Source organism: Myodes glareolus, chromosome 1 (genome assembly GCF_982192425.1).
Source record: "Myodes glareolus chromosome 1, mMyoGla1.1, whole genome shotgun sequence".
NCBI classification, from domain to species: Eukaryota; Metazoa; Chordata; class Mammalia; order Rodentia; family Cricetidae; genus Myodes; species Myodes glareolus.
The window spans coordinates 91,185,587-91,199,712 of record NC_142026.1 but is presented as its reverse complement, the minus strand read 5'-3'; the positions used below and the strand labels follow the sequence as shown (position 1 = coordinate 91,199,712).

The 14,126-nt window shown below is 43.2% G+C and overlaps 1 protein-coding gene across 3 annotated transcripts; it reads right to left on the bottom strand.

Moving 5' to 3' along the window:
* Positions 1-324: 324 nt before the first annotated feature.
* On the bottom strand, positions 325-12,707 carry Ccn6 (cellular communication network factor 6). Of its 3 annotated transcripts, none has more exons than XM_085690320.2 (5): positions 12,196-12,707; positions 10,542-10,839; positions 6,636-6,938; positions 3,378-3,571; positions 325-1,672 (listed from the first exon to the last, which is right to left on the bottom strand). In XM_085690320.2, exons 1-5 carry the CDS (start codon positions 12,241-12,243, stop codon positions 1,391-1,393), a joined length of 1,125 nt encoding a protein of 374 aa, XP_085546446.1. In that variant the 5' UTR covers positions 12,244-12,707; the 3' UTR covers positions 325-1,390. The 3 variants fall into 3 exon arrangements, with proteins under 3 accessions (XP_085546446.1, XP_048281166.2, XP_085546452.1); XM_048425209.3 differs by having other exon boundaries at positions 6,696-6,938; positions 12,196-12,703; XM_085690326.2 differs by lacking the exon at positions 12,196-12,707 and having other exon boundaries at positions 10,565-10,695.
* Between the last annotated feature and the right edge of the window lie 1,419 nt (positions 12,708-14,126).

Sequence of the window (14,126 nt, the reverse complement as noted above, 5' to 3'; positions counted from 1 at the left end):
TACACCCCCCCCCCCCGGTGTGTGGAGTCACTTGTAGCAATTTGTCAAAATTAAGAGAGCCTGATGTGGTACACCATGTAATCCAGTGTGTCTGACATGCAGGAGGACTGTGTGTTCAGGACCAGCCTGGGCTGTGCAGTGAGAGCCGATGGAGAGGGAAAGAGTGGTTCTTCATCTTCTTTCCTTCCCACAGCTTCCTTTTGCAGACCGTGAACACCTCAGGAAGGACTGTACGTACCTTTTCTGTGTTTACACTTTATCTTTTTGTGCTCTGTTTAAATGCTGGAAAAGCAGGTCCTAGGAATGGAAGAACAGTGTGTGCCATGTTTGGACTTTTAGGAGAGTCTTTATTAAAACTGATAAGCCTTTGTTCTGTTCTTTGAGTAATACCATGTCTATACTCAAGAGAATCACAACTTAGACATACAGTCACTTCTAAAATAGTTTAAAAGCAGATATTCAACTCTGCTATTTATCATTGTTTAGCGTGTCACTGTTTGCACGCTGAGCAGAGCATTGCTAAGCTTGGTGTCCTCATCTGAATTTCATAGGAAGTGGTCATTCTTTACTGAGATGATTCGTCTCCATAATATTTTGAATCTTTTAATGTTGCTTTTAGTCGCATTTATATTTCAGATCCATTGGTTGGTTTATCCTTCAAGGAAAGAATTTTTGGGGAAAAAATTCTTTTCAAGAAAAACTAATCTGTTGTATACTTTGTTTATTAATAGTTTATGTTTCTTCCCTTTGCTAAGTAATTGCTATATTTTTGGCTTTTATATTGATAGTTTAGATTTTTTATAGTATTTGGTATAAAAACTGCATTATTACAGGTTTTAGCAGTAGTCCCAGACATTCCATTTTCTCCTTCCTACAAGCATCTTAGCTGATATTCAGAACACGACAATGACTATTATAGATACATTTATAGTATCTTATTTTTAAGAATCTTCCCTTTCATATCATGTGATAGGATCTGATAGATTGCATTGCCAGGTACAGAATAAAATTTTAAATTATGTCTTTTTATAGCTATATAAAATTTTTTCTTGTAAATTGTATTTTCATTATATATTAAATCCTTTCATGGTATCATGTATGTGTATATTACATAATTATAGAGATATACTCTAGAAATGAATTGTATTTAAATTTTCTCAGGCGTTCTTTCTGTTTTAGAATATTTTTTAGAAACGTCTGATGTCACAAATAAAGCAACCAAAGAATAACCAGTGGCTCTTTCTGCTTTAAATCCATTAGATAAGTGTTTCATCCTCTTATAGCTACTTTAAATCCATTAGATAAATGTTTCATCCTTTGTAGCTACTTTGGTTTTTTGATTACGTGACGTGAATGACTTAGCCTTAAACTTTCCTCCCTATATTTGGCTCTATAGAATCCTGAGCTCAGAAAATATGTCTCCTGGTTCTCTACAGTCTCTCTGACACACACAAGATGTGACCCAGAGCATCCGCCACTGAAAGGACCCTTCACTGGGGCAGTCGAACTGAACAGTGATCATTTTAGACTTGTTGGGCACACAGCATCTCTTGTCCAGACATATTCCACAAAAAGTCGGTCTGTAACTCTGAGTACTTGAGCATCCAGAAAAAACGAATTTCTCAGCTTTGGAGAGTTGGAAAGTGGGTTGACATGTTTTTCCTCTGGGGATCTGAAAAGATGAATGAAGGTAAAAGGTCATTCTTTAAATTTGACTGCAGTAACAAGGATTTTTATAGCAGATACTAGATGGGTTATTTCTTGGGCATTACTAGTAGCTGTTTGTGCCGTCTAGGACCCTCTTCTCTGTGAAATACCCTTGCCCCTTCAGGCTTTCAGACGCCCTGGTGTTTCTCGTTCTTTTATTCAGTTGTACAATAAATGAAAACTTACTTGTTTTGTTACATTTAAAGAGCTATGTCTTATTAAATGTCACTTACCTAAGGCTTAGCAAATTCCCTAATACATATCACTCAGTTTGGGTGGGTGAATAAATAAATGAATGAATATCTTTTGTTAATTTTAAAGACTTATTTATTTCTAGTTTATATTTATGAGTGTCTTACCTACATGTATGTCTGTGCACCATTTGGGTCCCTGGTGCCTACAGAGGCCAGCAGGTATCAGATCCCCTGGAACTAGAGTTACAAATGGTTGTGAGCCTGCATGTGTGTGCTAAAAATCTAATACGGGTCCTCTGAAAGAACAGTCCATGTTAACTGCTGAGCCATCTCTCCAGCCCCCATGAATGGACAGCTTATTCCCTTTAAAGCTGAGGTATCAACTTGATAATACAATAGGGACTACCTTGAGTATAGCACAGTTTATATCATTTCTAAAAATTAGTCTTTTCTATGTGTGCTTAAGTGCATACACAAAAATAAATTTTAAAAAATCAATCCGTTAAGACAATTCTCTTGCAGCCCCAGGCGTGTGTCGCAGCCCTTTAATCCCAGCACTCTGGAGGCAGAGGCAGCTAAGATCTCTGTGAGTTTGAGGCCAGCCTGGGCTATATAGTCAGTTCCAGGACAATATAGAGAGACCCTGTCTCCAAAAAAATAAATAAAAAGATAATTCTCTTGCTCAATCAAGAAGTAGTACCAGCTCTACTACTTTATGCCAGTCGTAGGACAGCATGGCCTTTGGCAAGTTTATTCTAACATGCACAGAGCATTTTGGTGTGGTCCTCCAGGGCAACAGTCATGTAACTGTATGCAGAACTGCTTTCATGCTATGGTATAACAACTGGGATTTTATGTTTAATACTTTGGTTACACTTCTATAATTAGGATAACAACTGGAATTTTATGCTTAATACTTTGGTTACACTTCTATAATTAGGATGAACAAGAAAATAGAGAAACCCTGCCTCAAAAAAACCAAACAAACAGAATATGGGTCTTGAGCAGCCCAGTGTCTTGGAACCCTCCACGCATATGGTTCCTTCAGAGTAGGTATCTCTTGGAGCCCTCCATGCATACCGTTCCTTCAGAGTAGGTATCTCTTGGAATCTGGGTAGCCTGATCTGTCCCAGAACTCTCTCTGTACACCAGGCTGGCTTCAACTCAGAGATCTGCCTGCCTCTGCTTCCTGAGTGCTGGGATTAAAGGCGTGCACAACCACCACCCAACAAGCCCCACTACACTAAACTGAAAGAACACCTACAATCCCACTACTATATACAATTTTCCCTGTATAGTTGAGCTAGGTCAACACCTGTTGTCCTCTGAGATAATTGGACCTAAGAGTGAGTCACAGTGAAGTGGTTTTGTTTGATGAGATTCCAATACTATCACTCCCTCCAGAATACACACACCTTACGTACATTTCAAGAACTTAACACAAGCATAATTCACTTAAATCTGGTTACACTGTACCTTCACTGTCTTTGCTATATTACTGTTGCAGGGCTGAATATAGCATAGCCTCTTCTCTCTTCTCATTTCACAGTTGCTGTTTTCATTGGTTACCCTGTTAGAAATTCCCATTCCACACGTTCTGGAGCAGGGAGTCCACTTTGTTGCTTGCACAAGGCACTTCTTTTTCCAAGTAAGTGGGAGATTCCTGTAAGCTAACATAAATGGGAGACTGCATATGTGTGCATATATGTACTTATCCTGGACTTAATTTTTAAATATAAAGTCAGTAGGTATCTAAAAATTCTAAGGCTTTTTGCATAAAAGGATAAAAGCTTATGTTCTAAGTCATCCTTCCCTTCCTGGTACCTACATTTCCTCTTTCTGTCAAGTGTGGCCATGCAGTTTCTAGGGAATAGACTCATCTGACATCATTCTGCCCATCCATCCTCAAGGATTGACTGCTTCCGATCAGTACCTGTCTTTTGTTAGCTCTTGCCTGATATTTCCAACAGATACTGAAGTGAATGTTGATAGGATTAGGGAATTCAGGACAGTAATCAGAATAGTGTGGGTTTTCTTTCCTTGAGACCTGGTTTTGCTATGCAGCTCGGACTACCTGCTAACTCGCTCACAGTCCTGCCTGCCAATCCTAGGAATATAGGCACCATGCCTGTATCACCATGGCTGGTGTAATATTATGTATGATCTTAGTATTTAAATTTCATGATATGTTCAAAATCTAAAATAAAATATTTAAGAATGAGACAACAAAATCAGTTCTCTTCCACTTTAAATGTACTCTTTAGAAAGTTGTAGTCAAGGTGAGACGCACAGGCCCACGGTGTGCCTGTGGAGGTCGAGACAGCTCTGTACCGTCAGTTCTGTCCTTTCCCCATTATGCAGAGCTCAAATTCAGGTCACCAGGCTTGCACAACAAGTCTCACCTGTCCACCATGGGAATTTATAACAAACAATACTGCACTAAATTAATTTTATATACTAAACCATTGCACATGTCGATCTGATCCAACTTGTCTCATCCCCTGTGATCAGGCCCACAGTAAGCTCTATAAGGTAGCCACTTAAAATCACCTATGAAATACTTAGGGAATGCAACTGTGGATGAATTACAAGTGGAGAAATGAAACCCCTCTACTGTCTACTGCATAGAAGAAACAGGAAAAAAGAGAATAATTCTCCATGAAAAACCATTAGGAGATTGTTACTGTTCTCCAGTGATGCAGACCCCTTTTTCATAGTCAACAGCACAGGTTTGTTACCTCCAGGCATTTCTCTAACACACATCCTACAATTGATACTTTGAGAGGAAAGTGGTGATTTGAGCCCATAGTTACAGAGCGCAGTTCTACATTGAGAATATCAAAACTGGGGGAGGGGGGATTTAAAAAAAAAACACCTCAATAGAAAATATCAGTCACTCTGAAGCCTGTGCTGCCTGATGAAAGTGGCTTCCCAATGCTGCCCTCAGTGTAACAGTGAGCAACGGAAGTGGAAACAAAGATACCCTACCCGGAGGCAGACAACAGTTAAAGACCTCACTGCAGGAAGCAGATTAGCCTGTCACATCTGCAATAGGTAAAGGTATCTTAGGTTGCTGCATTGCTGATAACCCTGCTTACAGATAAACTGGTGCGGGAGAATTGTCTGTATTCTGTCAATCATGTTTTAAATAAATGCTGATTGGCCAGGCAGGAAGTAGAGGTGGAGCAAAGAGAACAGGAGTATTCTGGGAAGCAGGAAGTTCCTTCTGTCAGTTCTGCCCAGATCACCAGAGAAGCAAGATGTGAGCTGCCCCACTGAGAAAGGTACTGAGCCATGTGGCTAACATAGATAAGAATAATGGGTTGATATAAGCTACAAGAGCTAATAAGTAGCCTGAGTTAATGGGCCAATCAGTTTTATAATTTATAGAGATCTCTGTGATTTTCTTTGGGGCTTGCCAGCTGTGAGGAACTGGGCAGGACATAAACCCCAACAAGCTGGCCTTCATGTTACAATAAACCAAGGCCTGCAGTTCAGGAATTTGTTCAACATTCATTAAAAAGCAAAGAAATTATGGGATAAATAAACGAAAGCTTAGTGTTTATGAGCACTGAGAAAAACATGAGGGATGATGCTTTATACTGGCCTGGCAAATTCTAGATTCCAGCAATAGACCCTATAAGTTATTATCACACATACGATTCCAGCAATAGACCCTATTAGTTATTATCACACATACATGTTTAAGGCATAAGCTCTCACTGACATTCACTGTGAAAGTCAAATTTCCATGTAGTCAGAAACACGTTTTCACAAGTAAGCAAAGGAGAGTCATGGCGGACTTTGCATACCTTTGAAACACTGAGGCCTACATCTCACCTACCCAAGTTAGGAGACTGTCTCACTTCTTTGTAGCTCACCATTTTGGAGTTCGTGTGAACATGAGTAATGCCATGCTGTTTGCTGAGTGACCATGTGAACAACCTAGAAATTGTCTAACTAACTCACATAACCAGAATCCTGGAGGAAGTTTTTGTTTGTTGCACCTTTAAATATTTAAAACTCTCATAATAATTTTTACTAACAACATAATGAAGGTGAACCTAGAGGCACTCCTGTCTGAAAAATTCTCCAGCATATGAGTAGGACATCATTTACACCTGCGGCCACCTCGTGCTCAGAATAAGCCCTCAGGAGTCTCGCTTTGCGTCCTGACTACAGTGGCCTGCTTTAAAGTGAAGAAGAAGGCTGGAACCCTTGTCAGTTTTGAAAATAATGTTTTGAACCTCAAAATGTGTTAGTCCTTAAAAAAAAAAAACTTTTTAAATCAACTTTACATTTCTGCTAGTACTATATGAAAAACTTTGAAAATGCAGGAACTGGATGGTCAAACTTCTTGCCCATAATTACAAATGAAAGGTTTTTAGGGTACATGTGAACAGTATTTGTTTAGTATTCCTAATGTGTTGTGTATAAACAGAGTAAGATTTTAGAAATTTCCTAAGCTGGGAGGTTTTAAAAATCAGACCCTTTTATTCTCAAAACCAAAATATAAAGTTTTCAGACACTTGGAATATACCTACCTGCCTGAAGCAAGCACTACACGGGTACACACACTGTAAATCTCTAACCATCAGCCAGTGAGTTCTTACTGGTTGGAATCAGGAAAGAACCACAGGAAGTCATCCCTGCTGAGGTCACCTGGTGCTGCAATATAGCCTGCAGAGTGCCCACCCTGTGACTGTGGTCCTGGGCTACGGTTTTGAGGCTCACCTGGCACTGCTCTGTAGTCTACAGGGCGTCCCGTGACTGGGCTACAGTTTTGAGGCTCACCTGGCACTGCTCTGTAGCCTGCAGAGCGCCCTTGTTGCAATGGTCCCAGACCACAGTTGGTTGTACCAGCTCTTCTTATGCCTTCAGCTGCAGAACAGTTACTGCCAGCTAGCCTGGGTATGAACAGGGGCGTGCATCCAATTGCACCACCAACACAGAGGCAACTGAACAGTGGGTGGGGCTGAAATACTTGGCCATTCTGATAATGGACCCTGTTGAACTCACATCCAACAGCCACAAGATCTGGAAAACAACAACAATAACAGCAGCAGATTGTCAACATAAATAAATAAATAAAACTATATGGCTTGGCTAGATAGACCTACTCCAGTTGTAACTGTCTCTTATGAATGTGGTTCTTAATTCCTTAAGCCTCTTTGGAATCTCCTTCACAGAGCATCTATAGAAAGGTTAAAATGGGGTGTTTGTATTTTTGTGTAGACTAAAACCCCCAAATGGTCACTTCCAAAAAAACCCAAAAGTTGGAGTAAAGGCAGCTATTCAAAGTTCTAGGCTTGGCAGTGAGATGGTTATAAATAAATGGTTGAGGCCTGGTAAGACAGTTCCACCATAGATACAGGCCAGAATGTGTCCACAGGTGGGGCTGGAGAACCACCTAACTAACTGTAGTACTGCAAGGTAACTGGAAGTCGGATCCCTTTCAGGATCAGCCCTTTCCAAACGTGCCCCACCAGCTCCGTAGGAATAGCTGGAGTGCTTTCAAAGAATCCGTGGAAACTCTTCACAACACTGGGGTGTGTGTGACATCAGTGGGACAATCAGCAGTGGCTGGAACAGATGCATTAGCATGACTTGGGCCATACAGGAAGTGGGCTGTGCTCTGACTTTTTGTACACTGGTACTTAGAAAAATAAAGTTAGCTTCACAGTGTGGTGTGGGATAATTGTCTGTATTCTGTCAATCTTGTTTTAAATAAATGCTGATTGGCCAGGTAGGAAGTATAGGCGTGTCAACCAGACAGGAAGTAGAAGCGGGGCGATGAGAACAGGAGTATTCTGGGAAGAAGGAAGCTCTTTCTGCAGTCCTGTCCAGACACAGAAGAAGTAGGATGTGACCTACCCCGCTGAAAAAGGTACCAAGCCATGCGGCTAACATAGATAAGAATAATGGGTTAATATAAGCTACAAGAGCTAATAAAAAGACTGAGCTAATGGGCCAATCAGTTTATAACCTAATGTAGACTCTGTGTGATTTTCTTTGGGGCTAAACAGTTGCAGGAACCAGACAGGACAGAAACCCCAAAAAGCAGGCCCTCATGTTACAACAGTGTTCTTGGTAGCACAGTAAAATATGTTAACTTTATTAAATCCTCCCCATTTCTGTTTAATTATATTATTATGACAAAGTAAATACATAATATTCAGTGTGCCAAGTATAATAGTATTAGGAGACAAAGGAGTCAAGTTTTCAGTTGGAACTTTCCTTAAACAGTTGTTGGGTAAACTGTGGGTGCTCAGACTTGGATCTTGTGGAGGTGTCTTCTTGAAACTGGGCAGAAGTTGTCACTAATTGTCACTGCTAAGAAAAAAGTGTTTGCTGCCAGTGACGTAAGACACACTTCCTAGTAAAAGAATTTTGGAAAATGTTATCCACCACTGAGATCTTTCTAGCCACCAACTGTGTCAGCTTTCTGCTGAGAGCGATTGTTTAAAGGGCATATATTTATTATTTACACAATCGGGAAACTGGTACTTTCCAAATACCCAGAGCAGAGGATGACAAAACTGCGTGTGAGTCAAAAACCAAGTCCAAGCAGATTCTGTATTTGCTTTGGATTTTTAAGATAAGGTTTCTTTCCCCTTGGGCTCCATTCCTATCACCTACATAGCAACTCATGACCATCTCTAACTCCAGACTCGAGGGACCCAATACCCTCTTCTGACCTCTGAGAGGGACCAGCTGCACATGTGATGTACAGACACGTATGAAAGCTGAACAACCAAGCACATCAAAAAAAAAAAAAGTTAAAGGGGGGGCCTTCCCAAGTAACCCAGACTGGTCTCAAACTCCCAATCCTCCTGCCTCAGCCTCCTAGAAGTATGTGTGAGCCAGCCCAGTGGGTTTGAGGTATTTTATTAGAATTAAAAGTTTGTTGGGGGCTGGAGAGATGGCTCAGAGGTTAAGAGCACTGCCTGCTCTTCCAGAGGTCCTGAGTTCAATTCCCAGCAACCACATGTTGGCTCACAACCATTTAAAATGAGATCTGTTGCCCTCTTCTGGCATGCAAGAATACATGCAAGCAGAATGTTTCATAAGTAATAAATAAAGAAAAAAAAAGTTTGTTGGGTCCAAGCAGTGGTGGCACACGCCTTTAATCCCAACACTTGGGAGCAGAGGCAGGTGGAGCTCTGTGAGTTCAAGGCCAGCCTGTTCTACAGAGTGAGTTCCAGGATAGTCAGTGCTGTCACACAGAAAAACCCTGTCTTGAAAATTTAAAAAAGAAAAAAGATAGATAGAAAGAAAGAAAGAAAAAAGTTTGTTGGTTTGGTCTCAGATCCCAAGATGCAGCCAATTTCTAAGGAGCTACCTGTCACACGTGAGTCTATCAGGAACATGTGGGAATGTGTCTCAAGAGCATGTTACTGTGGTCACCCGTTTCTAATTGTGTGTCTGTGTGAAGCCAAGTTTTCCTCAGATGTCAACCAGAAAAGCAAACCTTTGCTATTCAAAGACGGAGATATGAGGGTCTACTCATCTATTGAGCTAGACAGTTGGGAAGTTTACAAAAATGTAAGACAGCATTCTCCTCACTAAAATGTTCTTTGCTGTCAGTAGTCGTCATTTATAAGAAAATGTATTATAAGAAAAGGTTTCATTTAAACGAACTTTAAAATTACAAGTTCATTAAATGTTAACTGACAAAAGCCCACATTAGCAGACGCTGTAGTCCTCGGGATTGCTGGTTCTGTGGGGAGATGCCTGGACCTTAAAGCAAGCTTGACAGTCACTGTTCTACTTCAGAAGCCAGCCAGTGTGCCATGAAAGACTGAACGGCTTAGTCATCTCAGATCACGTGGTCTCTACACTGGCTTGCTCTGTGCAGCAGGCACAGATTTCTAATGACAGTCCTAGCTAGTCTAGGTTAGCTCTGGGCAGTAGGTGAGGTCCTAGTTCTAGACTGCCTCCCTCACCTGCTGCTAAGGATCTCGTGTTGTATGGGAAGATACATCGCAGCTGGCCAGAGGAAAGGTAACTCAGAAAGTGAATGCCGCAGTCCACGTCCTCACGGTTTACATCCCCGTGATTTGTTTGTTTTTACATCCTGACCAAAGTTTTCCTTCCCCTCCTTCCAGTCTGTCCCCCATCCACTCCTCCTTCTGAAGGGAAACATCCATGAGTTTTTAAAGACGATTATTTTCTCCTTTCATGAAAGGCCAAATTCAGATTAATTTCAGACAGGATTAACAAAAGCTGTCATTTTTAGGTTAGACCCTAGTTACATGACGCTTGCTATATGCGATCATGTAAAGCAGCTACCTGAGCCAGACTTGGTGGCACATGCATTTAATCCTGGCATTCAAGGCAGAGGCAGGGGGATCTCTGTGAGTTCTAGGCCAGCTAGAGCTGTGTAGAGAGATCCTGTCTCAAAAGTAAAACAACAACAACAACAAACCCAGCTACCTGAGAACTGCAAAATAACTGTGAGGCTTTCAAACATGTGCCTCTGAATTTCAAACGTTATCCGGTACAACTGAACCAGCCCACCGGTGCGCGGAAACTGCATCTGTCCTGTATTTAGCTAAACTAAATTCACACTCCGAATTACATGGGGCGGGGAAATGTGTCTCGATTCAGCCTTTCCCAATGGGTCTGGAAGACACTTACATGCACACACTCCCGTCTCGTACCTAGGCTTGTCTGCCGAGTAGTCGCAGTACAGCCCTTTGTGAGGGTCGCAGAGGTCGGCTTCATTACACAAGTCTCCCCGTTGCTTGGCGCAGACTTTGCAGCATCCGCAGCCATCCCTCACCAAGCTCACCCCAGGAGGACAGCTGGGCTTCCGTGGAGGACATTGGCAAGGCCAGTGACAGAGCTGTTTCCGGTGACCCACTTGGGGTGTTTCTGCGGGCCCTTCTTCAGGGGTCGTGTCTGATGGCACAGTGCCCAGCGCCCGGCAGCAGAGCTTCATTTGGTGATAAAGGTGATGTTAGAAAAGGCTCCTGAGACTACTCATAGATCAGAGGCTGCAACGAGCCAGCCAACAACCATGGACCGAAACCTCTGGAACTGAGAGCCAAAGTAAGCCTTCCCTTCCTACGAGTGTTTTTCTTAGATCTTTTATCCCAGTGACCAAAAAGGGAAAAAAAAATCACTAAGGCAAAAAATAAGCAAAAAAATAAATAAATAAAAAATATTTTCTGCTCTACGCACAATATCTTTTTATGTTTGCACTTGTTTTCTACTCTGCACATATCTCTCTGGGCTGGAATATTTACTGTGTAAGAACACGTCCTCCCTCTCCCATTGACAATAACCACCTGCTCCTCTCAGAATGCAGAACAGGAGCAAGCTGGCTGCACAGCTGCAGAATGCAGAACAGGAGCAAGCTGGCTGCACAGCTGCAGAACAGGAGCAAGCTGGCTGCACAGCTGCAGAGCAATGCATTCCAACTGTGAGGACGAGAAGAACCGCACCCTGGACATCCTCCTTGGGATCCCTTTGAAACCTTACGTTCTTAAACAGTGTAACCACTTCCCTTCTCCTCTAAAACACCTCTGCTGTCCAGGCTCCTAACTCCACATCCAGGCATGTTGTCTAAGTGACCAGAAGCGGTCAGAGCTCTGTCCTCTGTGCCAGCAATGACCTTCGCCATGTAAATAAATCAATAAAGTAGTCACCCCGATTTAATTTTCTCATTAGAAAACACTAAGGCAATGAATTGCTCATATTAAATTAAACTTGCTTTGATCGGTCCTCTGAAATATTTTGAGCTTCCATGGACAGAATCACTCACAAAAAAGTCAGAGACCTGAGGCTTGAGAAAAGACAAAGTAATAGGACATTAAAACAAAGACAAAAAAAAAAAAAATAAATGTTCCTTCCTAGGTGCTCCTTTCAAACAAGGACAGGCTTCAATGAAAAAAAAAATGCCCAAAACCGTTTTTCCAGGGACTTCTTTGCATACTGCAAGCTCTGGAAAGATGAGCCCGTGCCTGTAACCGCCTGAAGGGACCATGTTTACGGCTGTGGTCATCAGCACTACCCGTCTGAGAGCTGGGACTGGACTCTGTAAACAGATATAAGGTAATGTCTGTGGACTGTTCACACATCACAAGCAAACTAGAGGGCACACCTCAAAAGGAGAAATGTCAAGCATCTCACAAAGCTCCTGAACTATAAAACAGAACTTTCTGGAAAGGAAAATGGCTCCCCATTTCTCACGAAATAATTACCCGCATCTTTCCCCATCTCTATCTTGCCGTTTTCCTTTGGGCCTGAAGGAGTACAGCTGAAGCCGGGGTGTAAAACAAAGACCTACCTGTGCCAGTCCAGGAAAGAGCAGAGTGCAGAAGAGACGCCTGTGCATGTTGCCGGGACGTGGCCGGGACGTGGGAGGATGGAGAGTCGGAGGAGCGCTGGCCCGTCCTGCCTAGGGCACAAAGCTCCCCTGTGTCCTCCACAGGGAACCACGTCTCCACCTCCCGGGGCCAGGCTGCACTTTCCGTCTGAGGATTCATCCATTCCAGTGCCCTGCTTACTTCATGTGACTTCTAGAAGCACCTTTGGTCTGCGCAGTGTGTGTCTCCATAGGCCAGCACCTTCCTGCAGGGACTCAGCAAGATAAAGTGGAGGCTTCTCTCTGGGGAAGGGCTGGCGCTCTGTTCTTGAGGTCTAAGCCTGTCTTCTAGGAGGTGGGTGGCATTAGCCGCCTTAGACACCGTCCTCTCCCTGCCCTTAGTCTCTGTCTTTGTTTTCTCTGCTGGGGGAGGGGGACGCTGGTCTGGTCCCTCCCGCTTAGGTGCCACCGAGTTTCATGTTTTACCAACAGCGGATCCTAGCGGCATTTCCTGAACTGGTAGGCAGCCACCAACTCACTGTCTCTGAGCTGCCCCCCCAATCCCTGTCCTCTATGCCAATACGTGTCTTATCCCTGGAGGACAGTAACCAGTAAACCTAGGTGATGTGGACGGACTCTCCCAGCGCACTGCCTAAGCTAGGCCCCTTTCTGCGGTCGCAGTTCCATGGAAGGTTACAGAAAAGTTAACCCCAAATTTTTCCCAGCCGAGGACCAAACATTAACATCCATAGAAATAGGAGGATTTTTAAAACTTAGGGAACACTACAAAATACACATTAATTTGTACAATTTTATGTTTTTACGTATCAGCTTAAACAATCTTTAAAAATCTAAAAAGCTAAATTATTAGGTATTTGTACCATTTCTCCTCACCCATCCCTCCCCACATGTGGCCACCAGCCTGTCCCCTCCTGTGTTGTCACCAGGACCTCTGTGCGCCCTTCCTGCCCTTTGCTCTATCTCTATCAGAGTCTTGCCTTCCTGAGGATCCAGCAGGCAGAAACCTTTTCCTCAGGCATGTCACCGAGCCGATGGTGTCCTGACGTCTTGCTTATCCTGAACTCATTGCTCCTCTGTGAACATAAACGTAGCACATGGCTAAGGCCTCTCACAACGACTCCCAGGAGTCTGAAGCCTGCAGCGCAAGAAGCCTGTGCACATACGCAGACAGCCCGCAGCTACATGCTGCGGACCACCGGAGGATCCGCCAAGCAGTTGCAGCTCTGAGGCCTCGGGTCGGTTACTTTTCTCTTCCTTGTGAAAAAATACCTGACAGAGTTGACTTGAGAAAGGGCTTACATATGCCGTCCATCACGGCATGGAAGCCATGGCAGGAGCATGGGCCGCACATTGCACTCACAGTCGGGAAGCAGAGATGAAAGTCAAACTCATTTTGCCTTCTCCTTTAAATCCAGCCCAGGGTCCCAGTTCATGCAATGGTACTGTCCGTATTGAGGGCGAATCTTCCCACCTCAGCTTTTCCTTTCTAAAAAACACTCCTACAGCTCCAAGGAAAGATTTATTTCTTATTGACCCCAGAACCCCAGATCAAGTTGATGATCAAGACTAACCATCACTGGGGTGTCCTGATCCTTAAGAATTAAGACAAAAGCCCAGAGTGGCTCAGTGAGGGAAACTATGTCTGCTTTTGGTCTAGTCCGAGCTTTCTCTTTTTATTTCCCTGGTGTTGTGATCATTTGGCATTTGGATCCCCAGGCACAGTGATCCTTGCCCCAAACTGGCCATCTGATTTGATAATGTCTTGTTCGCTGGCTCATCAACCACGTCTCTCTCGCTCCCACTCTCCCTATTTCAATTGTGGGGCTCCATGTATCTGCAGCGACTGGACTTGTAGAGAGATCCACGCTCTCCACCTTTTCTCTCCATGAAAA

Excerpts from the sequence above, each read along its gene's own strand:
- Ccn6 (XM_085690320.2), bottom strand. The coding sequence starts at position 12,243 with ATGCACAGGCGTCTCTTCTGCACTCTGCTCTTTCCTGGACTGGCACAG. Across the intron at positions 10,840-12,195 it reads TCTTTCCTGGACTGGCACAG|CTCTGCTGCCGGGCGCTGGG; the intron begins GTAGGTCTTTGT and ends CACCAAATGAAG. Across the intron at positions 3,572-6,635 it reads AGACTACAGAGCAGTGCCAG|CTTACAGGAATCTCCCACTT; the intron begins GTGAGCCTCAAA and ends CATTTATGTTAG.